Source organism: Ambystoma mexicanum, chromosome 4q, assembly GCF_040938575.1.
Source record: "Ambystoma mexicanum isolate Mex_15411 chromosome 4q, UKY_AmexF1_1, whole genome shotgun sequence".
Taxonomy (NCBI): Eukaryota; Metazoa; Chordata; class Amphibia; order Caudata; family Ambystomatidae; genus Ambystoma; species Ambystoma mexicanum.
In genome coordinates this window covers 1,287,119,170-1,287,146,465 of record NC_090928.1, presented here as the reverse complement: position 1 = coordinate 1,287,146,465, position 27,296 = coordinate 1,287,119,170, and the positions used below count along the sequence as shown (strand labels likewise).

Genomic DNA, 27,296 nt, shown 5'->3' with positions numbered 1-27,296 from the left:
GTTAAAGAAGGATTTGCAAGGTGTGACAATGTGTACGTCTTTCTCTTTCTTTTTGTGCAGTCTGGAGCCCTGCTGAGGAAGAGACACTGAACCAGAAAGTGATACATGTAGGGACTTTCCTCTAAACAACTCGGTGTTTCGTATCCTAGGAAACAGTGTGTGACGAGGAGGAGGTCGAACCCAACGGACTCAGCTGGGCGTATTGAGAAAGCTGTTGAAAGAAGATTGGAAAAATCCCACCGCGCCGTTGCGCATAATTGAGTTGTTTACAAGTTAAATTTATATCTGTTGTTGTGTCGCCTGAGCGAGAGACGGAGTTCGGCGGAAGAAGCTATTTTAAGAAACACCGTCGCGTTTCAATGTACTGCCAGGAGCCGCAGACTGGACTCTAACGAACATTTCTTTGCCGGCGCAGGGGGATAAAGAGAGCAGCGTTCCGGACCATCGAAGCTGAAGACGAAACACAGGCTCCGGAGCCAACACTTGAAGTCAGAAAAGGAGGCGGAGACGAAGACGAGCCTTTGTTCGCCGTATGCGTGAAATGAAAAGACATCACGCAGGTAACGCTTGATAACGAGGGGAGGAGCTGAAACTGATAAGCTGCTACAAGGCAGATAACGCGGAAGGACTGAATGAATTATACGTAAGAGATTTGTGGAGTGAGGCGGCGGAGGCGTATACATATAAATGGGTAAGGCCATTCAAACTGTAATACGGCAAACGTAATTGAAAGGCTGAGTGAGGTCTGTCTACGTGAGAGGTCGAACGAAACGGAGAAGCCACCTATCTCTAAACATATAACAGAAACGAACATTCCTTCGTAAATGTAAGCGAACCTGTGCATGAGTGGAAGGGGAGAGAACTTCAAAGGAGGCAGTCACATATGCGGAATGAACACTTGGATAGGAAGAGGAAGTCGGATGTAAGGCTGTGAAACAATGCCAGTCGCCTCCCTGCAGCCACAGCAAAACATATGTGCTGTCAGTTGTTCTGAGTCTGAGGAGGAACATACGATCAAATGAACTTTATAAGCCAACTCCTAAAGCAAACTGGGGCGAAAGGAGAAAAATCTAATAAGAGCAGAAAATAAACATCTAAGAGAGAAGAAGTCAACCAGGGGAGAAAGAGAAAAAAACCATAGCAGTAAAATAAGGGAGTCAGAGACAGAAGTAAAAACAAAGATAAAACAAAACCACGAACATTCTTTCAAGTAGAACTTAACCATTTATGCTGTAGCGGCCTTCTCCTTGAGGAGCTGGGGAATGCTGAAAGAAGTAGTATCCTTTTTCTGGTTTTTCTGAAAGAAAAGAAATTGAATTAATAAAGAATTGGGCTCTTTTAGTCCAAAGAAACTACTTACTGGCTGAGGTCTCATAATGCTTGTATTTCATCCAATCTACCACTTAATGCAAGGCTAACAAACTTTTTTTTTCCGAACGGTTTGTTGTGGGCCAAGGAAAGACACATATAACTGTTGGAACAGGAGACATTGCCATCCTTTGAAGAATCCAGGGGAAGGGACCACCCTCTGGAACTAAGGTCTTTTTCATCTTGGAGAACATTTACGTTGGAGCTGTTCTATTTTTATTTTTGAACACTTTTTGCAAATACCAGGTCAAAGACATTCCCCTTCTCACTTTATTATTTTGTTTGTAGTGCGAGGGTCAGGATAGAATGTTTGGGCACAAAGGTGCCTTTTGATTTCTGACACCATGACTGACAGATCCTTTGTTTTTGCTTTTTAGGTAGGGAAACTGCTATTTAGAATAGAATTGACGAGCAGCATGTGTTTGATACCCGGTCTCGCGCTTAGAGGCTGGAGTCCGGCATGAAGTGCATTATAAAAAAAAAGGCTGCCATCGTACAAAATAAATGGCTTCAGTTAAATCAGTACAGTGCACGATAGTAGGCAGTAACACCCTTCTGCCTTAAGTGTCAGTGTCATTTTCTCTTGTTTACATTTTGCATTTTTCTTTCCTTTTTTTTGCCATGATCTGTGGGTGTCAATGAAATGCATTTCTGAAGGAAAGTTGGAAAGACAAGCAGACAAAATGTAAAAATGCTGAATTATATGCTTTAATATTTGCAAGAGATTTTGCTGCTTTTTTTATTAAAGGAATAGTGCCATCAACAATGTTATTGGCTCAAAACATGGGCTATGATCAAAAATATTCATTAAGAAAGTTCCTTTGTACACTTTTGAGGAAGTAAGGCTCAAAGTCATAAAATGTTACCAGCAGGTTGCTTTTGCTTCATTATTGCTGGAGAGCAGAGATTAACACAAGCTGCTGCTTGTAAGTGCTTTAAATTTCATTATTTTTTAAAAGCACTGCAAATTAAATACTTCGGTTTTCTTTTTAACTTGGAAAGAAAACCACAGCATATATAACGTTGTATTTATGTTTGCTGTGGCTTCAGCTTTGAGTCTCCTGTGCCACCCCGGTTCGGGGGAGCCCAGGAGACTCAAAGCTGAAGCCACAGCAAACATAAATACAACATTGTTGTATTTAAATATGCTGCAGTTTTTTCCCGGTCTCCTCCGAGCAGGAGGAGCCTGAGAAACATAGATAACCGCAGCATTTACAAACATTCGGCGGCTTCAGGTTTGAGTCTCTTGGGGACGCCCGGTTCGGGGAAGCCCAGGAGACTCAAAGCTGAAGCCACAGCAAACATAAATACAACGTTGTTGCATTTAAAAATGTTGCGGTTTTCTTTCAATGTTTCCGGAGTCCGAGAAACGTAGAAGGAAAACCGCAGCATTTACAAACACATAGTTGTATTTCTGACTGAGGCGGCTTTCGCTTGGAGTCTCCTGGACTCCCCAGGTTTGGGGGAGCCCAGGAGACTCAAAGCGAAAGCCGCTTCAGTCAGAAATACAACGTTGTTGTATTTATGATTTCTGTGGTTTTCCAACCACAGCAATAACAAATACAACAACGTTGTATTTATAATTGCGGCAATTTTGCTTTTTAACTTTCATTTTACTTGTTCTGTGCTTCCATGGGCTTGGGGAGCACCGAAAACGCAAAATGAAAGTGAAGGCAGCCTCCTCAGCTCATGTACAGCTCTGATCTGGCTGCAGTAAGCAAAAGCTCCCAGTAGAAGGGGGGCGGGGGGCTTTTGCTGCTTGATTAATGCCGCCAGGGCAGAGCTGAACATGAGCTGAGGAGGCTGCCTGAAATGGCAAAATGGATGCTCCCATGTAAAAGCTTTGATCCTCGTTTGCTCAAAAGTTTACATAGGAACTTTCTTTAAAATTGGGTTTAATGCATGTTTTTGGTCATGGCCCATCTTTTGAACCAGTAACATTTTTTGATGGCACTTTTCCTTTAAGTGTTCTGATATCGGGAATGTAGTTGAGATATTCATACACATTTACTATGGAACTGAGATCACAATTAAGTGACTTTCCTTCATCTCTGAGGGATAATCTCTCCTTAGGCTCCCCTGCCGGCTCCATGCCGGATCCCCACTTAACTTGCCCCCCTATTTGGCTTGCTGCTTGACTGTGTGTGTGCTGCCCAGACTGTTGGTCACTTCCTTCCACTGCTCAAGCTCTGAGGGCTGAGGCCAAACTCACTGATCTACATCCGTGGAGACTGAGGAATTCCAGTTTTCTGCTCTGAACTAGTATCCTTTTCATACAGTCTGAAGACTTTGGTAAATGCACTTTAAAAACTTAATCTTCAATAATTTTCTGCTAGGCAGGTCTCCAGTTGGAGGCTAGAGGGGCCAGTCCCTTTTAGGCATGCGCATACTATCAAAGTATCAAGCTTTTCTACTGTGGCAGAGTAGGAATCTTGTGATTAACTGTTCATGGTGAATGCCACTCCTCATCTGTGTTTCTTGCAGTCTGATTTTACAGCCATGTCTCTGTCAGCATATCAGTCATTCCTCCATTATCCATGTCTTCTATTTTACAGAGGGAAGTTTAAGGTAAAGGAGAGAGAAGAGATGTGGCACAAGATAGAAGAACTTGCCAGATTAAACCCCCAGGTAAGTGTAAAAATGTTCTGGAAATACCGCCCTCTCCCTGCCACCAACTCCCTCCCCATCACTCCCTAGCTCCCCATAACTCACACCCACCTGCATGAAGCTGTCTAGCAATCCACTATACCTCATAAGTGTTCAGATGAGCACTACATGCATTCTTGGTGTATAGATTGGAGTTCTGATGGCAGCCAATGTTACTCAGATTCTTAGCATGTAGATTGTGAAAGACCTAATGAGAGAGTGCCAGTGCATACATGCTTACTGTGCCACCCTAGTGGTGTGATGAAATGCCAGTTCGCACCTTGCACCTAATAGGGGACCTAGTGAGGAAGAGCCAATGGAAGCATTCATATCATTGGACCATATCCGATATGACGAAGGGTTGGTGCACATGTTCCTTGCATGCAAAATATGAATTGATAATGAACAGATATTTTGTGCACACTTCTACAATATAAACTGGTCCACTTTTGCGTATAAGCTCGCTGACTATTGCCATCAGGTTGGTTGGTACAAGTTCCTATTCCTCAGACCGTGGCTCACTATTGTATGCACCTATGTTTTGTTAAATGAATTTTCGAATGGATACCTTACTTCAACAACTCCTCTTACGAAATAACTCCATCACGATCTGGACATCTGTAAACAGCCACCAGATCCATGTTGGAGAATCTATCAGGGATTTAAAATGTAATTGTACGTTCTTGATCTCCACCTCTCTTTGAAGGCATGTTTTCACTTTAGGTAATTTTGGTTTCTATGTGACTATTTTTTTTTAATGTGTATTACACTGATAATTGTTTCTAAAATGTGCCTTGGTGTATTGGAGGCCTTTGACATTGCAAAGGAATTATTTCCACCCTCCAGTACCATTATTAATTATATTTTCATTTTCCTATTACTATGTTCTTGAGAGTCAGGATTAACGTACCGTGTCAGTGTTGGCCTTAGGATCCTGTATTAAGATTTTTTTTCCCTGTGTTGCAGAATGCCTGGTGACCTTTTCTTCCCACCCTTGTCTGTGTGCTGTGCTTACCACCAGGTACAGGACTATATCTGTGTGTTCAGGCACTGGGGACTTTGTACTGTTTTATTAGAATGTCTTATTCCTTTTTTCTAGTGGGCCCACACTAGAGGTATTGGAGTGATGAGGGTCCCCCAAAACATCACTATTTTTATATACAGGGGGATTTATATACTGTTTGTCCATGTTTCTATTTGAACTTCTAGAAATCTAGATGTGTAACATAATAAATGCGTACATATATTTTTCAGTATATCACTGTGGTGTTTTTTCAAGAGATAATTGTAGGAACTAATAGTACCTTTGTGTCAGCATGCTTCTCCTACCCGAAAGTTGGGCTTGGATGCTTTATCCATGTTATGTACCTTTTAAGAGAGGGTTGTTTCCACCTTCTTTCCATGTGTGTTAGCCCCTCTCTTAGGTTTAGTGGTTGTACAGCCCTCACCAGAGGGCTGTACAAGTGCCTTAAATGTTCTCTTCTAGTTTACTTACTCTTTACATTGTTTCTTGAATTCCTTGAGTTATGGTGGCCTGTGGTTTAAGCCCTGTCTTTTCAAATTACTGGCTTGGTCGGTTATTTTCATAATATGTGGCACCAGGAATGACCATAGATGTTCCTTCTCTGGCTGTGAATAGAGGCAACAAAATAAAGCAATATCAATGGGAACCGTGTTAGGCCGAGTAAGGGTTTTCCAGGCAACCTACTCCACAACATCCCTGAAAGGATAACGGCACACGAGGAAGTTTGCTGGCCAGCCAGGATTAGATAGCCAATTATTTGAATGCTGCCTCTTCCATGATTGGAGTGCTGGGGTAAACTCCATTGCACTATTGTACATTTCTGGTGGGGGTTCACAGACATTCTCCAGTCGGCATCTAGTGTGAAGGCATCATGAAGTAGGCACAGATAACCGGTTCAAGTTTGGTTCACAAAATCTGTATTAACTTAAAAGGCAGACTTGCCCTATGCTAAGGTGGGATTTCCCTAGCTCAAGAAAAGTAAGGATAGTCTGTTTCAGGAAGTCCAAATCAAATGTCTGTCTGTGTCCAAAACCTATACTTGCCCACACAAGGGGTAGGGATGTCGGCATCGAAATGAATAGTGTTCAAAATAAAGTTCTAAGCTTCTTCCAGCTCTTGGCTTGCAATCAGCTTCCCCTTCCCAAAGTTCAAACCAGTACACAAGATATATCGGGGTTCCCTTCCCAAGAATTCAAATCTTCCAGCTTCTCAAAAACCGCACAATTCCTTGGAACTCTTCCCACCTCTTTTGAAATTGGTACTTTTCAATAGTTGACATAGGCAGTTATGTTTTCTTGACTTCAAAATCACATAATCGGTTTTTGCAAAACACAAGCTTCGTTATGGATACTTTCAGTGGCTTTTCCATACAAGGGGACACTCGGTCTAGGCACAGTTGTTGGACGACATGGTCCACCCATTACAGGTCACGCAACCAATCACCCTTCTTGGCTGCTTCCCATCAACAATCGGCCACTACTCCAATTTGACAGTGATGCTTAATTTATTCACCAATGTCACACTCTCCTGACTACCGTGGCTTGTATGGCCACCATGCACTTATTACCCTTTCCGTGTCCTTCTGGCTCTTGCCCCTGCAGGTTTCCTTATGCAGTTCCTTGAACTCTTTTGGCTTTTGGCCAATACTTGGTTTCTCATACCATACTCTTGTTGGTAATCTCTTGACTTTGCCCATATTCAGATAATAGCTCATTTTACCACCTTTCTTTCACTCCACTCATGTGTGCTCAAAACTTGCTTTTGCTTTTACTTTGTTCGGCATTCAAAATGGCTTTCAGTTCGTTCGGGTTTCAAAAGTACTTGTAATTGCTCTTTTCAGTATTCAAAAGTAGTTATAATGGTTTTCATTCGATATTCAAAACAATGTTCATCACATATTTGCCAGCCAGCCTGGTATTTCTCACACTCACCGGTCGGAGTTTACGGCGCTGCAAGCTCTCTTCCGCCACAGGTTCTTGCGTTCCTGTGCAGTACCTCGCTTCCTCTCCCAGCAGCTTTCGTGGCATTGCTTCCCAGTGATGCTGCACCTGCATTTCAGGATTCTTGCGACAGCTTTGCTCGGTCACGCTGCTCTCCTTCTCGCGGTTTGCTACCGGCCTCCAGCGTTCCTTAGCTTTGCTTCCTGCTGCATAAACTCTCCATCTGTTGTGAACGAGTCTTAACCGCGCCACCTGCCACGCTGCTGATCCCGAGTTGCCTTCCCAGCTGCGGCCTCTGCCTCCACAACTGACTCAATTTCCAAAAGGATGTCAGCTTTTAAAGTTCGCGCCCCCATGGTTAGTCCAGGAAAGACTAGACCTTTCACCATTAGAACAGTAGTTCTGCCTTACTCGTGCTGTCCTCCTCCTCGTCCCAGTACACAGCTGATGCTGATATGTATCGGTATTAACACAATGAGGCTGCAATGTGTTTGTTTCAACAAAATGAGGATGCGTCTTCCTAGTTGGTCTCTTCCTGCTTCCAGTGTTGAGCTGGTGTTTCTTAGAGAAAGTTTGGAGGGAAGAACAATCGCCTACAAAGGCTTGTGGGATAGAGGGTTCATTATGAAAAGGAAATGGGGGTGGGGGGATGCCATGTCTCACTTAAGGACGTCCCCTCCACCCAGGTGATCCTCCCTCACATATCCCCCCGCCCCCCAGGGTAAGGATCCAAAAGCGATGACCACCCAAGAGGAGGATGCTGGGGGGAAAAGAACTGAGGACGCCCTGGGGGTTCCTCACACTAGACTCAAGGACCTGACTGAGGATGCAGAGAGGTCCAAGAGAGATGCTGACGACACAATTTTCAAAGATTCCAGCTTGCTGCAGGTCCCCTTAAGGCAAAGCTGTGCCTCTCACTCTACCAGAGGAAGCTTGTTGAGGTGGTTTGCTCCCTTGAACTGGCAGGGACACTCTGTTCACTATTCTCCATGACTTGCTGGGGCTTTCCTGGATCAGAGGACATCTCATTCTGAGTGGGAGCTCCTCCGCTGCAAGTTCCAAACTGGTGTTGCATGCTGCTGTGTGCGGAGTGCTTCAAGGGACATCCTTCCTCATGGCATTGCTCCTGTTGTCCGGACTGAGCCAGCTGATGAGGCCTGTTTTCTGGACTGAGCCAGCTTCTGGTGGTGAGGCTTGTTTTTCGGACTGAGCCTGCTGGTGAGGCCTGTTGTCCGGACTGAGCCAGCTGGCATTGGTGAGGCTTGTTTTTCGGACTGAGCCTGCTGGTGAGGCCTTTTGTCCAGACTGAGCCAGCTGGTGGTGGTGGTGGTAAGGCCTTGGTCTTGTCTTAAGTCGCCTATGATGAGTTGCTTCGGGTCAACTGAGCTCTGCTCCACATCTGATGTGCCCTTTCATCAGCTTTAATTCCTCATTGTGGATCCTGACATACTGGCCCTGTCACCTTTTTAATGCCAGTTTTGAAACCTCAGACCAGGACACGCGAACCTACCTCTGCACCTTCAAGGCGTGGCCGCAACCTTAGCACCCTTCTGCGTGTGGATGTTGTGATTCAGAATCCCAGGTGAACTTATTCCTTTGTTCCCAAGTACCAGCCAGAGAGGAATAACAGTAGACTCCCCAGCCAGTCATTGATACCATAGGTGGAATGGGAAACTGCAGCGCCTGGCCCTCGGTAGCTAAAAAGGAAACAGGATTCAGGAACAACTCCACAGTCCAGACACCTTATGAGCCGGACTCTTGCAGAGTTACTATAAAATGACCCCTACCTAGTTCGGGAGAAGACCAGCGTACCAAGAAGGCGATCCAGGACCAGAGAGGAACAAGAAAAGGGGAGCCTGTCCTGAACGGCAACAGGGAGCATCTAATGGAGTGCAGTGCATTTTGTGTTGTTGATGATTCCACCAGGTACTGCAAAAGTTAGTTAATGTTCCAGGAATTTAGTAATCCAAAGGAGAAATAAATGCCCAACCGGTCCAAGAAATAAATCCAGGAGAAACAAACCAAGTCAAGAGTCACAATAATCCAAAAAAGTGGGGAAGCCAGTTCACCAAAACACAAGGTGCATTCAGAAAACAATCCAAAGGGAAAAGCCAATGTCGAAAAAGCCAAATGGGTCAATCCAGATAAGCAAAAAGCACATAGACGAAACGCCACTAGTAGGAATGCTAATAAACACCGGAATTTCCTTGTGGGTTCCTTCAATGCGGGTAGTTTCCTGGTTCGTGGTGTCACATGACTTGCCCATGTCACGTGTGATCTCAGCTGGTGTGCTGAGACCCGCGCATTTGTCTGCGCAATGCAGCATCCCTTGGGTGCCATGGCAACATCCAGCCAAGATGCAGGAGCCGGCGTGTGGGCAGAGCCCTTGAATAAGGGACAGGACATCACTGTGGCCGAAGCAGCAGTAAGCATATGACTGAGTCCCCTCTCAAAGGGCTGCAGACCCTGCGAGTGATGAAGATGGGCAAGATGGAAACAAGCCACCAACCAGGGGCCATGGACATTATCAATCGGTTCCCAGGTGCTTTCTTCGGCCTGTACCCTCTCCATTCTAAAAGGTGCTGAAGGTGACCTCTGCACAGATAGGAGTCAAGGATGGCATCAACTAAGTATTCATCAGCAGAACCCAAAACGAGAGGCGCAGGTTGCACAACACGAGTAGAAGGAAGACATGTCTTCAAAAGGGAAGTGTGAAAGACCAAATCAACATGCCAGGTAGCAGGTAAAGACAGCTAAAAAGAAACCAGGTTGATGACCTTGCTGATTCTATATGGCCCTACAAAACGTGGAAGCAACTTAAGGCAACCGGGAATATGAAGGTACCGTGTCAACAACCAGACTGTGTCACCTGGTCGATAAAGTGGAGCTTGGCGACGATGGCTGTCTGCCATAGAATGCATGGTGTTCTGTGCATTCTGCAAGTGTTGTTGGGTTTGTTCATGAATGGTTTTGAGGTCCCTATAACAGGCATCAGCAGCAGGAATTGGAGATTGTCCAACAAAGGTAGAGTACAGGAATGTTGGCCATACAAAGAAAGAAAACAGGGAAAAGCCTGTGGAGTAATGACTAGCCTTGTTGTAAGCGAACTCTGCTGTACATAGAACATTGAACCAGGTATTCTGATGTTGTATACAGAGACAGCGATAGAACAAGCGGTGACGTAGTCAATTGTATCCTGACCCATTCATGGCCACCAACATTGTAGGAGGGCCACGGTTCTGCTTTGACCAGGATGTCCATTAATCAAAGCATCATGTGACCATTCCAGAGCCTGGCATTTGTTATGATGGGTCAGGAGAATAAGGCGACCTTGGACAAAAGGCAAGCCTTTCATGGTAGTCCACATTCCATTCTTGCAGAGCATTCGGATGTTGAGACAGCGTAGGTATTGTTCTGGCATCTGGTTCACACGCTCGGTCTGTCCAGAAGTTTCGGGGTGATATGAGGACGAAAACCTATGCCCAGGAGCACGGTAAGAGCCCTCCATGAATGTGACGTGAATTGGGAACCCCGATCTGCTATGATAATGGAAGGGAGGCCGAACAAACAGAAAATGTCACAGAAATGGAGATCAGCCAGGATCGGAGCAGAGGGTAAACCAGAACAAGGGACAAAGCGGGCCATTTTAGTGAAAGTCAACCACCACCCATGTCGTGTCATGGTTCTTTACTTTGGTGAGATCTGTAATGAAGTTCTACACCATAGGCCAAGGTTTGTGCAGAATTTGCATGGGTTGGAGTAGACTCAGCGATTTGCCTCTGAGGTTTTTTTCTTTGACACAGATAGAACAAGCGGTGACGTAGTCAATTGTATCCTGACCCATTCATGGCCACCAACATTGTAGGAGGGCCACGGTTCTGCTTTGACCAGGATGTCCATTAATCAAAGCATCATGTGACCATTCCAGAGCCTGGCATTTGTTATGATGGGTCAGGAGAATAAGGCGACCTTGGACAAAAGGCAAGCCTTTCATGGTAGTCCACATTCCATTCTTGCAGAGCATTCGGATGTTGAGTAATGCACTCTTTGATCCAGGCTGGGGGAGCCTGGGAGAAGCAGGAAGAACCAAAAAAAAGGGGATGTGGGGCAGCAATCCCCAGCAGCACAGGGCAGGAGCCCAACAGCATTCTGTGGTCTCCAGCAGTAAAAGGCAAAAGCTCCCAGTAGGGGTCCTTTGCTTGGTTATTGCCGAGACAGCAGAGCTTAAGGTGAACAGAGGGTGCTTCTATTCACAAAATGGCAGCCTCTTCGTGTTAAGAAAAACAGACTTTGGGGCTCATCTCCCAACAATTTTAAATGGGGAGTTTTTGTAAGAGTATTTTTTATTTGTTTTTCATTGTGCCCCATCTTTTTGGGCAGTGGAATGTTTGAGTGAACTGCCCCTTTAAGAGGAGATTGCCAGGCTCAGCTGACCCGGCAGCATGTCTCGCACTTAATGTACCACAGGGCTGGCGGAAAGGCTTGTGCCGTTCCCCCATACCCTAGCTCTGATGTGAGGTGCAATTTAGGCACTCCTCTTACAGTGGGCCAGATTTTGTTTTTACGGTAAGGGGTTGACACTGGAGTCAAACACCTAGCCCAGCCTTATTGTCTCACCAACCTGTTCCCAGAAGACCCTTCACCAATTGCAGGAATGCTAATAGAACAAAACCTTCGCTAAAGCAGTGTTTGCGGATGTCAACCAAGGGCTTCACGATGCATCTGTCTTGTTCAGATCTGCAAGGACCTCAGAAGCAGCAGTGGTTTCTTGTCATTCACAGGCATTATACCTTCCTCTGGAGAACCCCCACCCCCTCTGGTGCCCGTGATGTCACGTTGTACCCTCCACCCCCCCTTTTCCCCCCATGATGTCGCTTTGTGCCCCCCCTCTGGTGCCCCGTGATGTTGCTTTGTGCCCCCCCACCCTCATCTGGTCACTTGTGATGTTGCTTTTGCTCCCCACCCCCTCAGGTGCCCTGTGATGTCGCTTTGTACCCAACCCCTCTGGTTCCCCATAATGTCACTGTGTGCCCCCCACCCGGTCCCCCGTGATGACGCTTTGTGCCCCCCACTCCCTCTGGTCCCCCCTGTAGCTTTGTGCCCCCAACCCCTCTGGTTCCCCGTGTTTTCACTTTGTGCCCCGGCCCCCTCTGGTTCCCCGTGTTGTTGCTTTGTGTCCCCGCCCCTCACTGGTCCCCCGTGATGTCGCTGTCTGCCCCCCAGACCCTCCCGGTCACCTGTGATGTCGCTGTGTGCCCCCCCTCTCTGGGCCCTGTGAAGGCTTGTTGTACTCCACCCCCTCTGTTCCCACGTGATGTGGCAGTGTCCCCCCCCCCCCCCCTCTGGCCCCCGTGATGTTGCAGTGTTCCCCCTCAACCCCCCCTCCCTCTGGCCCCCGGGATGGTTTGTACCTCCCAACCCCCTCTGCTCCCCTGTGATGGCTTGTTGTACCCCCAACCCCCTCTGTTCCCCCTTGATATCGCTGTGTGCCCCCACCCCCTGCCTTCCCTGATCTCTTCTCTCTTCCCCCACCCCTTTTCCCTTTCTTCCACCCACCCACACAATCCATTGCAGAAGTTGTCTTGATGCACAAAGGGTTCACCATCAATGACTTTTGACAATGCTTGAATTTGACTTTTGGACACATTGACTCTTGGTGCTTCACCCCCTCAACTCTCATGCTGGACGTCTCTGTGAATCCTTGCCTAAATTTTCTGTTCCCTTCCAACATTGTTTTTCTGACCTCTGCAACTGTTTTCCTTCTACCCTCTGCTTCTCTGCTCTTTTCACTGGTTGTATTCTCTGTTCTCTTCTCCTCTCCCTTTTCCCTTCTCTCTCTCTCCTCCCCCTCCCTTACTTTTTTCTATGCACTTACTCTATCAGAATTGTCCCTGGACCTAGTATGATAGTATCAAATGTTTGTCTCCTCCACCCCCATTTTACTTTTTATTCCCCCCCTCCCCTCCAGCACTATCTGAAATGTCAGGCCTAGTACGATAGTCACTTATTTTGTTCCTCTCCCTCCTTTCTCCTCCACTCTCCCTCACCACGTGTAATTCTCCAGCTCTACCAGAAATGTCGTCAGGCCTAGTACGGTTGTCGTCTGTTCCCATTTCTTTCCTATCTGTGTCTTAGCACTTGCACTATCTGAAATGTCTCTAGGCCGAGTACGATAGTTAATTTCTCATTCTTGTTGTTCATGGCCTGTAAGAATGTTTTTGTATTTTCCCTTGTTCCCTCCCTTGTCGTGAAGCGATTTGAAACACATTGTGTATAGGCGCTATATAAATAAACTATCATATCATAGACTTAACGAGACTTGGCGGTGGTGTACAAAGATGAACAAAATGCACCTTCTCCAGGACAGTGTCCGGGAACATGGTAAGCACCTCGCCCCCTCGTGACGAGACAAAGCGTCAGCCTTTCCATGAGCTGTTCCTGGATGATGTTTAATAGTGAAGTTAAAGATGGCAAAGAACAGATGCCGGCGCACCTGATGCACTTCATGGATGCTAGATCCTGAATATTTCGATGATCGGTATAGACAGTCACAGATCATTTAGCCCCTATCATGTGGTGTCTCCAAGCTTGAAAGGTGTCTTTCACTGCCAATAGCTCTTTTTTTGTAACCGTATAGTGCATTTAAGTGGGGGTGAACTTAGGAGAATGATAGGCCACTGGATGCAAAAGACCTGAAGCTGTACACGTCTGGGACAATATGGCACCCAAATCAAAGAAAGAAGCATCAGCCTCTACTATGAATGGTGCATCTGCATTGGGATGTTGTGAAATTGGAGCTGTGGTGAAAGCCGTCTTTAGGTTGTCAAAGGCTTCCTGTTGGAGAGCAGACCAAACAAATGGGACATGCAGACTGATTTTGGTCAAGGGAGTAAGGATGGCAGAGAACCCAGAAATGAAACGCTGGTAAAGGTTTGCGAAGCCTAAGAAGATTTGTAGGGCCTTGACTGATGTTGGTACAGGCCATTCCAGTATTGCCTTAACTTTAGCAGTGCTCTATGTGACAAACCAGAGGGTATCCCACACGCTAGTCCCCGGGGATCTCTCTCTCAGGTGGCCAGACCCTGGGGGTGGACCAGTACGGGAGGATCACCTGGGTGAGGGTTCTTCCTGGATTGGGGGTGAGATAGCCGATGGTGAGACGCAGTATTCCCCACTTTTTTGTTCATCTACCCCATCCTATTTTTTTAGGATTTTCCGAAATCCCAACTCCCCCCGACCGCCCCCCCTTTTTTTTGCACAAACACTGGCTTGAGGAAGAGGGTGACTAAGAGTAACCAGACTATCTCCATCACATCGTACTGGACATGTCCCGTTAATCGGTTTGCCATAAGTGCATGCACCTGATGCCAACTAGCTTGCCTCGCACCGATACAAGGCAACACCTAAAGATACACTCTGAGCAAGGGGCAACAAGAGAAAGAGCTGAACTTCTGGGACTAAACGCACCTACTGCAGCAGAGAAACAGACCAAGGGACCAGAGTAGTGGGTCGAAAACCCCAAGGGTTCCCTATTGGAGGTCATTGCCTCTGACAGGCCGCAACAGACACATGGAGAAGGCCAGATCCCACAAGTGAAGATTGCATTGTGTTTCAAGGACGCCAGCGACCCTCTCTGGTGAAAGGCAGAGTTGGGGAGGCCAGGTCAAGCCTGTACTACTAACCTTTACTCGAAAATCAGAAGGCGCTAAACAAGAAAGAAGCACACACAGCCAGTGAGTTGGCAAGTGACCTGAGAGACCGGTGTGTGTTAAAGTTAATGAAGTAGCCACATCATATAAAAAGTGAAGGCTGTACACATGTGGCGGACACGCAAAGAAAGGCAGAACCGTGAATTAACTTTAGAGTGAAATACAGCAGCAAGATGAGTAACACTAAGTAACAGAGTGGTCCGGTGAAAGGCAGTAGCCCATTCAAAAGTCTCTGTGAAAGGTGCATTGTTTAAAGCAAAAGAGGGAACAAACCTCAAGAGTGAAAGTAAATGGTGAACGTTGAAAACCCATGCACATTCGAAAGACTAAGACAGCCGAAAGTGGTCCATGCCCGATTGAGGGAGACCCAAACTGCATTAAGCTTGGGGAAGGGAGCCCCCCTGAAACTTTGTGTGAATTGTATCGTAAGAGGTCTGTGCCCGGCAGAGGGGGACCTACGAGAACAGGATGGTGCAAGGTCTGACCCCAGCAGAACGGGACCTTGTGCACATTTTGATTGAAACATTATTTTGGAAATTAGAGAAAAGGAACTTTGAGCGTGGAAGGCCAGACGGGCCTCGATCCACGGTTGTCAACGGTTTGCTGTTTTGGAAGTCAAGCCAGTGTGTGTCATCCTGTCTACAAGGATCACCTTACCTCGTGAGGTAAGAGAGCTGGTTCAGCCGCATCATTTGAACACTGACTTTTCCTTTTGCATACATTTTCTCCCTTTTACACTTTTTGTACAAGAGATACGGCAGGCTTTAGGTTTTTGTTAGTATAGGCTATTTTGATTTTACAGACTCCACAAGGGCTGTTTTATCTTTTTATGGTCGATATTACTCCCATCTTAGTTATAGGGCAAAAAGGAGTTTCTCCAACCCCAACATTTTCAATAATAAAGGTTTTGGAAATTGTATCCATTGTGTCAGTGTCCATACTTGTGATACCATGCCTTCCCTACAGCATGGACAACCCGTCTGCCGTGATGTCAAATCCAGGAAGTCGATCTCGCGTACATGGAATACACACTTCTCGGCTTCAGCGAACTGTGCGTTGTGGTGTGTTCTGAGGAGGGTTTATATGATGAGACTATCAATATTTCGTCATGGTAGACGAAAACATAGGAATCAAGTATGTCATGGAAGATGTCAAACATGAAGCGCTGAATTGTGGCAGGCGCGTTATATAAACCAAAGGGCATTACGGTATATTCAAAAAGATTAACGTGTACAAAATGCTGTCATCCACTCTTCTCCTGATGCGGATCAGATTATATATATAGGCACCCCTGGGGTTCAGTTTCGTAAAGATGATCCCCTGACGTAGCTGATCCAGTAGTACCGAAATCGGGGGAATCTGGTATCTGCTCTTTACTATGATTTGGTTTACCCACCTGCAGTCTATACATGGTCATAAATTCCCTTCTCTCTTGGAGACAAAAAAGATAGGACTAGCAGCTGGGGATTGAGATGGTTTGATGTGTCGGTTGCATAATGCAGAATCAATATACTCCTTTAGAGCCTGGTCTTTCTACAGGAGTCGTAGAATAAATGCAACCACAAGGTATTTAGCACCAGGAATCAAGTAAATGGGACAATCATAGGGGTCATTTGGGGGATTCTGCCCTGCCTTTATCGAACACGTCCAATAAAGAATGTTACTCCTCGCAGATGTCCGATGTCAGTACCCACAAGATGTTTCATGGGTACTAAAGCCTTGCATGGAGAACGGTAGAAGAATGAAAGTCTATGGTACCTTGTACCCAATCAATCTCCTGGTTTTGTTTATTTAACCATCGGATCCCCAATATCACTCCAAATTTGGGCATGGCTATAAATTGGAACTATAGTGTTTCTGACTGCTTATCTTGAGCTGTGAGGTTGAGGGGTATTGTTTGTTGTCTAATGGGGCCTGAGACAAGGCTAGACCCATCCACTGCTTGCACTGGTTGAGGCCTTGGTTTGTCCTGCAAGGATAAGTTCAAAGACGTCGCGGGTTGAGCGCTCACTGCTGCGATCTGAGCCTGATCTGGTCGCGATAAATGAGTACCAATTTCGGTTGGGTGATATTGTATGTAAATATGTGCTCTGTAAAGCGCTTTGGATTAAGGCGCTATATAAATAACACATCATTATCATTGACCTAATTTCCCTTAACACCACAATCTCACTACTTGGGTAGTGCTTTGAAGATCAGGGACTTTAAGGCAAGCATCTATCACCAGGTGCGAAGAAGATGCGGACGCATGTTGAACAGGGTGGGGGGGGGGTTTATGGTTCGTGCTCATCCGTGCCACATGTCCTACTGATAAACCTGCTGAAAACCTGGGGTCTTTGGAGGCCACAATAAAAACGGGCGACGTCAGACGACGAAGTTCTCGCTCAGTTGGCTTCAAAGTGCCACGAACACCACCTATTTGCATGGGTTCCACAGTAGATTCCGTGAAATCAGAGGAGGGTGCTCGTTGCTAGGTGCAAATCCAGTTGTCCTATGCGATTCAGACTTTCGTTCGGCCCTTCTAGCAGCCACCTGTAACTTCAAATCAACCAGGTCTGAGAATTGAGTGGGTAAAGCAGGTACTATTGCCGAGGTTTCTTTCATGAATCACTAAGACCCTTGTAGAATGTAACTGCCTTTTTGTTTTCAGGCCAAGAGGTCTCAGCAGCGAATTGAATAAACTGATTAATATATTCCAACAAACCGATCTTTCCTTGCTTTAACTCAAGTAATTCAAGGTCACAAGCTTGCACCTTGAATCGGGTGTCAAAAACCCTGGTAATTTCTGTCTCCTAAAGATCGAAATCGGACAGTACCAGACTAATGATTCCAGCAATGGATTTGCTGAAGTGACTGCTATCCCACGTAGGTGGGACAGGTTAAAAGCACCTTTGGGAGTGGAATCAGGAAAGCCTGGGGTCTACAAAGAAAGTGTAATTTGCACTCATTCATAAAGGTGCAGAATTTCTGCGGATCCCTGCTAAATCTTTTTGGTGGGGACAAAGGCAAAGGAGGTGAAAGGAAGACAAGGGCTTGGGGGAATGTTAGGGGGTGCAGCACCAGGCTGTGGTAGAGGAACCGCAGCGCCTCCGAATTCCACATCTGGAGGTAAAGGGTGGCGCTCACTCTAGATAGCATCTAGTCGATGGTGTATTGCTATATTCCTTCGCCAGATCTATGGACCCCCTCATATGATCTCTGTGCTCTGTCCTGTCTCCCCTCTCCCATTGATGGTGGCACCCGCTGGGAAGTCCTTATGGATTTCTTTGACTCCTCCAGAGTCATCATTAATGTCTACCTGAATGGCACTGTCATGGTGCAGGCCCCGAGGCTAATCTCCTCATCAACTTCCTCTCATCTCCAGCTGCCCCCCTACTCTCTCCCCTTGGCTACCTTGCCCTCTTTTCCTTCCGCCTGTGCCCCATCTCTAGCTCCCTCTGCACGGCGTACCTCAGATGTTTACCCCTCCCCGGAAGGTCTTTAAGCCTGGCAACCTCCTTCATCTTGCCACTCCTCAACTCTCGCTCTGCTGTCAAACACGCCTCTGACATCTGCCACCTCCTAGAAGAACTTGACCTCAATGTCCTCGGTCTTACCGAGACTTGGTTCACGACCAGCGCTGTCACGAGTTTTGACACTCTCCTCCCTGACAGCTACAAGATCCTCTCTGCCCCCAGATCAAACTGGCCTGGAGGGGGTGTTGCATTGATCTTCCCTGAGTGGATTCCTGCCTCTATCATCCCCACTCAGGCTTACTCTTCCTTCAAATGTCTTGTCTGCAGGCTCTCTCTCGCTCTCCTAGCCACTCTCTCACTGTTGCTACGCTCTACCATCCCCCTGGTCACATTACCTCTTTTCTCTGAGTGGGCAGACCACTCCTCCTGCCTCCTGTCCTCAACCACTCAACTCCTTCTCCGTGGTGACCTCAACATCCATCTTGATTCTCCCTGTTCCTCATCTGTGCTCTTTAGCGACCTCTGCGATTCACTCTCCATCTCCGTCATCCTCTCCGGCCCGACTCACTCTGCCGGCCACACACTTGATGTCTTGATCTCTTCCGGCCTCACACTCTCTACTCCGCTCACCACTCCTCTCTCCTAGAGTGATCATTACCTCCTCGCCTCTCATCTTTCCATCTCCTACCCCAAGATTGCCACCCACCTTCTTGGACATCCGGCCCATGAAGCGTGTGTCAATCGAGGCTTTCGCTGCCACCTTCTATCCCCACCCCACCCCCACCGCCGCATCCACCGCAGGCTGACTCACACCCGGACACAGACCTGTCCATGCTTTACTCCTCTATTTCTGCCACTCTTGATGCTCTTGCCCCTGTCCTGATGATCTGTTTGAAGTCCAAAGCCAAGTGTAATTCTTGGTAGGACTCTGACCTAGCTACACTTAAACGGTAAGTGTAGGGTGTCCGAGAGGAAATGGAGGACTTCCTGCTCATCCTCTGACAAACTAGCCTTCTGCCTACTCCAAAGGCAATACCGTCTCGGACACATTCAAGCCTGTCTCACTGCGGCATCCAACAATTCGGCCGAACTCTTTAAAATCTGCAAGGTGCTGGCCAACCCTGCTGCAGTCTCCACCCCTCCTCTCGCCTCCCAGGCTCTTTGAAATGCCTTTGCCTCTTATTTTAATTCCAAATTCAAAAATTCCAAAACCCAGGACATTTTGTCCACCCTCTCCTCCGCCTCTCCCCTTTTCGACCCCCCCCCCCTTCTTTCTCTTCCTTTACTCTTTTCTTCCCGGATGAGGTTGCTAGACATGTCCGATCTATGAAAGCTTCATCACACCGGTCCATCCCTGTTCCTATAAAATCATTAAGGACCACATCGATACCCTCGCTCTGGCCCTTGCCGATTTCTGGAACCGTTCCTTTGCCTCTGGATCTTTCCTCTCGCCTCTGAAGCACTCCCTTGTGTATCCTCTCCTCCAGAAACCCACAGCTGATCCCTCTTGTCTGGCTAACTATCGCCCAATTTTCATTACTCCCTTTTTGGTAAGCTCCTGGCCATCTATAAGCTTAACCTTCATTCCGACTGTTGGCTCTCTCCATGACCAACAATCTGGTTTCAGAGCTGCCAGAAGCACAAAAACTGCTCTCCTGAACATCTGTGAAGACCTGCTCTCCAACCTTGACTCTAACATTCCCTCTGTCCATATCCTACTTGATCTCTCCTCTGCTTTCGACACGGTCAACAATACCATCCTGCTCAATCGTCTCCGTGACAACATGGGTATCATCGATCAGTCTCTGGCCTGGCTGACCTCTTTCCTTTCTGATCGACCCTCCCAGGTACAACTTGGGTCCTTTCTATCCTTGTTCTCCCTCTATACCTGTGGTGTTCACCAGGGGTCTAACCTCTCGCCCTGGCTTTTTAACCAATACCTGGCAACTCTCGCCTACTACATTTCCATGTTCTGCTCAAACTTCCAGTTTTATGCTGATGACCCTCAACTCTTTTTCAGGCTTCCCTCAGACACCACTTCTCCTTCCCTCATCTCTGATTGTCTAATCGCTATTCAAAATTGGTGTGCAGCCAACAATCTTTTCCTAAATTGCGTAAAGACTGAGATCCTCCTCATTGGTACACCTTCACCATCCTTTCCCCTCACTATGTCCGGCCTCCTTTGGCCCTCCTCCTACCCCTACCTACGAGGCTAAGAATATCAGGGTTATCTTTGAGTCCACACTTTCTTTCTCCGCACACATCTCTGACGTCTCTGAAAAGTCAAACTTCTTACTGCACCTCCAGAAACGCGCTGGTGGTAGATCTGTCTTCGGCCAGCTCCTCCCTTTGGAATAGCCTCCCGGCCACCTTGAAACTTGAGGAGAACCATCTCCGGTTCCGGAAGCACCTCAAGACCTTTCTCTTAGCTTCTGCCTTTGCCCCTCCTCTCCACCGCTGATCTGTTCTCTCTCTCTCAGCACCGTGCACCTGCCCACCCTCTGTCCTTCGAGCCCAGGTACCTGCTCACCCTGCCTCCCTTCTGCACTGCCTCAGTGCCACCCCTTGCACTGGGATCTGTTTCGAGGGGATTGGGTCCTCCGACGTATTCCATATCTATGACAGGTAATGTCCACAGCTGTGCTGCTTCGGAAAATCTTTGGCGCCTGCGTCAATGACGTCGATACGCCGTCGCCGAGGACCTCCTCCGATGGCCGACGTCACCCCATGTGATAAGGACGCACGACGCCCATAGCCTCAGTTCTGTTTTTCCGCGAACGTGTTCGCTTCGTGAATCTCGGTACGCCTCGACTCTTTGGAGTTTGCTGTTTTCAATTCTCGGTTCGTTGAACCTGTTCGGTTTTGTGAAGACCTGTTTGTGGCGATGTCTACTTCGTCTTCAACCCCGCGTCCGGGCTTCAAGAAATGCGGGGACTGTGGGTCCAAGATGTCGGTCACGGACTCGCACAACGCCTGCCTCTGGTGCCGCGGGGAGGCCCACGATATGGACGACTGTGTCGACTGCCAGTCGCTCACGGCAAAGGCCTTGCGGGAACGCAAGAAAAAGCTGTCGGTAGGCCGGGTGTCTAAGCCCCGGAAGTCGAGGTCTGTGGGGCTTTCGACGGATGACTCGAGGGGCGACTCTCTGCGTCATCGTTGGAAGTCCAGTGGGTCTCCTTCCAGGAGTCGGTCTCGCCACTCCTCTGCCTCTTCGAGGCATTCCCGGAAGCGCCGGCATAGGTCGCCTTGCCCGTCCTCTTCCGAGGACTCCGCCCGTCGCTTATCCCTCCATGCAAGCGACACCGAAGGAATGGGCTTCCTTCGGGAAGCAGATGCTAGCGATTCTAGAATCGCAGGGCACCGGTCCGTCTGCGCCTCCGAATGGGGTCGGTCGGCACCAGTCGAGAGACACCGCTCGTACGCCTTCGAGCTCGGGTAGTCAGCACAGCTCGCGGGAGAGGCCCCGCTCGGACAAGGGTAGCCGTTCTCGCCATGCCCGTTCCAGGTCCCGGTCCTCGGCGTGCTCGAGACCGTGTGATCCTGTGCCTGTGGTCTACCCCTACCTGGACGATTGGTTGATCAGGGGGAGCTCTCCCGAGCAAGTCCTGGATCATCTGTCCGTCACCTGCCGCTCCCTTCACAGGCTGGGCTTCTCCCTCGATTTAAAGAAGTCCCATTTGACACCAACGCAGCGGCTCGAGTACATCGGAGCAGTGCTCGACACGTCCCTGGGGCAGTGTTTTCCTCCTCAGTTGAGGGCTCTTCACATTCAGCAGATGAACAAGTTTCAATTTGCCCAGGATCTCCCAGCATCCGAGTTCTTGAGACTGCTCGGCCTCATGGCATCCTGCATTCTTCTGGTGCCAGAGGCGCGTCTGCGGATGAGATCTTTGCAGTGGGCACTCAAGCTCCAGTGGTCTCAGTCCTCCGGCAGGCTGTCGGACCCTGTTCAGGTGCCGCCATCGGTAGCCTGCCACCTTCTGTGGTGGGCCGTCGAAGGCAATCTGATGAAGGGGGCCCCATTTTGGCTGCCCTGGCCGGAGGTGACGATCGTGACGGACGCATCCCTCACGGGATGGGGAGCTCATGCCAACGAGTTGACAGTCAGCGGTCGTTGGTCTCTGTCGGAGTCCAGACTCCATATCAATCTGTTGGAGCTGAGGGCCGTCAGGCTAGCCCTGAAGGCTTTTCTGCCGACTGTGCGTGGAAAGAGTGTCCTGATTCTAACGGACAACACGGTGGCCATGCACTACCTCAACAAAAAGGGGGGGGGCAGGGTCACTTCCGCTGTGCAGGGAGGCAATGCAGTTCTGGGCCATCCAGCAGGAGGTTTCGATCTCAGCGGTTCATCTGGCCGGAGACGACAACGGCCAGGCGGCCGGCAACTAAGTTTCTGTACCGTTGCCGTTGGAGAAAGTTCTGCGACTGGTGCAGAGTTCAGAATGTGGATCCTTTTGAATGTGACATTCCCATGGTTCTGTCTTTTTTACTTTCTTTGGCCCACAGGGGATTGCAAGTGGGGACCATTAAAGGTTACCTGGCGGCGCTGTCCATATTTAAGCGCTCGTCTGAAGAGTGTTCCTATTTTAAAATTCCTTTAATTTTGCAGTTTTTGAAAGGGCTCACTAATGTGTTCCCTCCGTCACCTTTTCTGGTGCCAGGTTGGTATTTGAACCTTGTTAAGTTTCTTATGGGTGCTCCATTTAAGCCTTTACATTCTTGCCCTTTGAGGCTGTTGACTCTGAAAACTGTGTTTTTGGTTGCGGTTACTTCCGCTCGCAAAGTGAGTGAGTTACAGGCACTTTCAGTTAAGCCACCCTTCACTGTGTTTCATAAGGACAGGGTTGTCCTTAGAGTTCGTCCTTCTTTTCTTCCGAAGGTGGTTTCGGAATTTCATTTGAGCCAGAAGGTTGTTCTTCCGGCGTTCTATCCTCCTCCACATCCTGGTAAGGAAGAGGAGAGGCTCCATAGGCTTGATCCTAGGAGAGCGTTGAGCTTTTATATTTCACGCATGTCCCGGGTCAGAGTGGACGATCAACTTTTCATTGGTTACACTGGAAAGCGTTTGGGACAAGCTGTGACGAAACAGACTTTGTCTCGTTGGATTATTTTAGCTATCTCCGAGTGTTACCGCTTGGCGGGTAAGGATTCTCCGGCTGGCTTGCGGGCCAGGGGAGTGGCTGCGTCTACTGCCCTGCAGAGGGGAGTTCCTATTCGTCACATCTGTGATGCAGCCACCTGGGCTTCAGTACATACTTTTGTACGTCACTACTCCCTCGATTCATTCAGAGGGCAAGATCTGGCCTTTGGCAAGGCAGTTCTCTATTCCGCAATTTGATTGGGCATGCTAAATTTGTATTCTAAATTCTTTCCCACCTCCTTGCTTGGTACTGCTTTGGGAGTCTGTCATAGGTATGGAATACGTCGGAGGACCCAATCCCCTCGAAGAACGTTACTTTCTTACCTGGTAACGTTGTTTTGTTTTGATGGGATGGTCCGACGACGTATTTCATATCGCTCCCTCCCTGCCTTCCCTGCTGCAGATTTCTTTTGCGATTGCAGCTTGCGTTCCGCAAGGCCTTGTGTGTCTGACTGGCAGAAAACTGGTGGCACACTTTCTGGGAAAAAAACTATAACTGAGGCTATGGGTGTCGTGCGTCCTACTTATCACATCGGGTGACGTCGGCCGTCCGAGGAGGTCCTCGGGGACGGTGCATCGACGTCATCGACGCAGGACGCAGACGCCAAATATTTTCCGAAGCAGCACAGCTGTGGACATTACCTGTCATAGATATGGAATACGTCGTAGGACCATCCCATCGAAAGAACGTTACCAGGTAAGAAAGTAACTTGTTCATCTGTGCCCATACGGGTCCCGCATTTTTCTTCTGCACTTATCAGATATACCCTATCTGACTAATCATGCACTTGCTACTGGCTGGCTGCACTACCACTTTTCACTGCCTGTATTTAGTGCACTTACTATTTATTTTGTTCTCTCTGTTCTGCGCTTTCCACTTCTTCCCCCTTTTTCCTTTTCCATCCTCTTGCGCATTCTTAATGTCACTGGGCCTAGTAAGATTGTTGTTTTTCTTCTCCCTTGTTCCCCTCCCTTTGCTTGGTCGCGCTCTGAAACACTTGTGTATGAGCGCGATATAAATAAAATATCATATCGTATGTTAGCAGCGATCATGTCTGCTCTAAGCATGTTAACAGCCTGCACAAAAGCGGACACTGGTTCCCCAGCTGCTTCTAGAAGTTCAGGTGGGAAGGTGAAAATTACTTCAGTCTGTTGTGATTCAGAATCCTAGGTGAAATTATACCGTGTTCCCAGGCTGTTGTGATTCAGAATTCCAGTTGAAATCATACCTCTGTTCCCAAGTACCAGCCAGAGAGGAATAACTGTAGACTCCCTAGCCAGTCATTGGGACCATAGGTGGAACAGGAAGCTCCAGCGCCAGGCCGTCGGTAGCTGAAAAGGAGACAGGATTCAGGACCAACTGTACAATCCCGACACCTTATGAGCATGACTACTGTAGAACTACTGTAAAACGTCACCTACCTAGTTCAGGAGAAGGCCAGCGTACCAAGAAGGCGATCCAGGACAGAGAGAAACAAGAAAAAGGGAGCCTGTCCCAAAGGCACAAGGATGCATCTAATGGGGTGCGGTGCAGTTCAAGTGTTGCTGCAAAAGTCAGAGTTAATGTTCGAGGAATTCAGTAATCCAAAGGAGAAAAAACGCCGGCCAGTCCAAGAGATAAATCCAGGAAACACAAAGCAAGTCCAGAGTCACAATAATCCAAAAAAGGGGAAGCCAGTACACCAAAACACAAGGAGCATCCAAAAAAACAATCCAAAGGGAAAAGCCAAGGTCGGAAAAGCCAAATAGGTCGATCCAGATAAGCAAAAATCACAAAGACGAAACGCCACTAGCAGGAATGCTGATAAGCACTGGTGGTTGTTTGCGGAGTCCTTAAATGCAGGCAGTTTCTTGGTTTGTGGTGTCGCATGACTTGCCCATGTCACGTGTGATCTCGGCTGTTGGGCTGAGACCGGCACGTTCGCCTGCGCAATGCAGCATCCCTGAGGCGCCATGGCAAGCTACAGCCACGATGCGATAGCCGGCATGCAGCCAGAGCCCCGGAATGAGGGACAGAACATCACTGTGACCAAGCGGCGATAAACTGATGACCCCTTTAGCTGCCACAATTCCTACGTAGAGATTGGATCCTTTTCACTGCAGGTACCTATTTTTTCACCTTTGGTGGTGGAGCCTGAGCTTGCATTTCTTCTGTGGGATCCTCCTGACTCACCACTTGTCACAGAGACCTGAAAGAAAGAATTAATGATGTAAACGAAGCTGCAACTCAACTGTTTTTGCCCCTTTGTTTCCTACCTACGAGAAAAGGTATTGTGACGAATCCTTGGATGTTGTCACTTGTTCCTTAGGGGGAGCCCTGTCCCATAAGACCAGGGAGGTGAGGCCACTATCAGATAGTCCCCCTCGGTTGGTACCCAGCGGTGAGACTCTGCCTCTAGGGACAAGATGACCCAAAGTAAACTCGATATTATTAATTTGCATTTATTATTATTTGCATTTTTTATATAGCGCTACGAACCCTCAGGCATCTGAGCGCTGCTTATTACCCACAGTGTGTGGTACTCATTTATTGACCTCGGAAGGATGAAAGGCTGAGTTTGGCCTTGCCGGGATTCGAAACTGCGTCGGCAGGCTCTGCACAGATGTCAAAGTGAGCACTCTACTCGCAGGGCTATCTGACCGGCTATGACAACCCTTCATCACCTCGCCTCACCTCTTACACATCCTGCTATCCCTTCACTCAGCCCTCTGTAGCCCACACTTCCATTTGTTTTTGTAACACTGAAAACCTGAGATTAACTGGGACGAGGAAGAGTAGGGATGACTATAGAAGGATCTTCCTGGAAGGTACTGGGACGAGGAGGACATGCAGAGCAATGAGGAGTCCTCAACCAAACATACAACATACACGCTGTAGTTTTGATAAGTTGAAGATAAAAGCCAACAAAGGACTTACCAATGGTGGAAACCCTCCGTGGAGGAACCGCGATCGAGGATGCGATGTGGCGGAGCACTGGGAAGAAGCCAGCGAGTGCAGCAGGAACGAGGGAACCACCATGCCATCCTGCTCAATCGTCTCTGCGACAACCTTGGTATTACTGATCAGGCTCTGGTCTGGTTGACCTCCTTTCTCACTGACCTACCCTCTCAGGTCCAACTGGAGTCTATCCTCTCTTCTATCCTTCTCTACTTGTGGTGTTCCCCAGGTGTCTATCCTCTTTCCCTGGCTCTTCAACCACTACCTAGCACCTTTTGCCCACTGCATCGCTTCTTTCTGCTCCAATTTTCAATGTTATGTGGAAGACACTCGGCTCTCTTTCAGGCTCCCCTCGGCCACCTCTGCTTCTTCTCTCATGCCAGACTGTCTGGCCGCAATTTAGGAATGGTGTGCCGCCAGTGATCTCTCCCTTAATGCCAGTAAGACTGAAATCCTCCTCGTTGGGACACCCAGTCCCTGCTTTCTTCTCTCTCTCTGGCCGCCCACTCTGGGCCCTCTTCCTGCTACTTCCTGTGAGGCTAAGAACTTTGGTGTCATCTTCTACGCCACCCTCTCCTTCTCATCACATCTGACCTCTCTAAGAAGTCAAACTGTCGGCTGCACCTCCTCTGAGGTATTCATCCTTTTCTCACTTCCCCCAGAAGTTCACCGTCTCCAGAGCTCTGTTCCTCTCTTGCAACAGCCTCTTTCTAAATCTGTACTCTTCGACCTTTACAAATTATCCAGAACAGGGCTGCAAGACTTTTCCTTGACCTTAAGCCCAGGGATTGTACTTCTCCAGCTCTGAAATCTCTTCACTGGCTGCCAGTGGCTGCAAGGATCAACTTCAAGACCCTCTGCATCATCCACAAGGCTTTCTGGGGCCAGAAACCGCTCTACTTCCAACTTTCTCTTCCATAACATCTTCCTTCTCGAGCTCTCTGCTCATCCACCTCCAACTCTCTAACGGCCAGATGCTTCTCCAAGCAGAGAGTTGGGGGCATATCTATCTCCTCGGCTGGGGCCTCCCTCTGGAACAGACTCCCTTCCCCTCTCAAACTTGTGCAGAACCTCCT

General features: G+C 48.1%; 1 protein-coding gene across 4 annotated transcripts in view; it reads left to right on the top strand.

Moving 5' to 3' along the window:
• The window catches only part of PPP2R5D (protein phosphatase 2 regulatory subunit B'delta), a 741,061-nt gene that overhangs the window by 654,545 nt on the left and 59,220 nt on the right, over positions 1 to 27,296 (top strand). For all 4 annotated transcript variants that reach the window (XM_069608914.1, XM_069608915.1, XM_069608913.1 and 1 more), the window contains one exon: positions 3,924 to 3,996. In XM_069608914.1, coding sequence (XP_069465015.1) covers positions 3,924 to 3,996 — 73 coding nt within the window. The remainder of the gene's footprint in view (positions 1 to 3,923; positions 3,997 to 27,296) is intronic.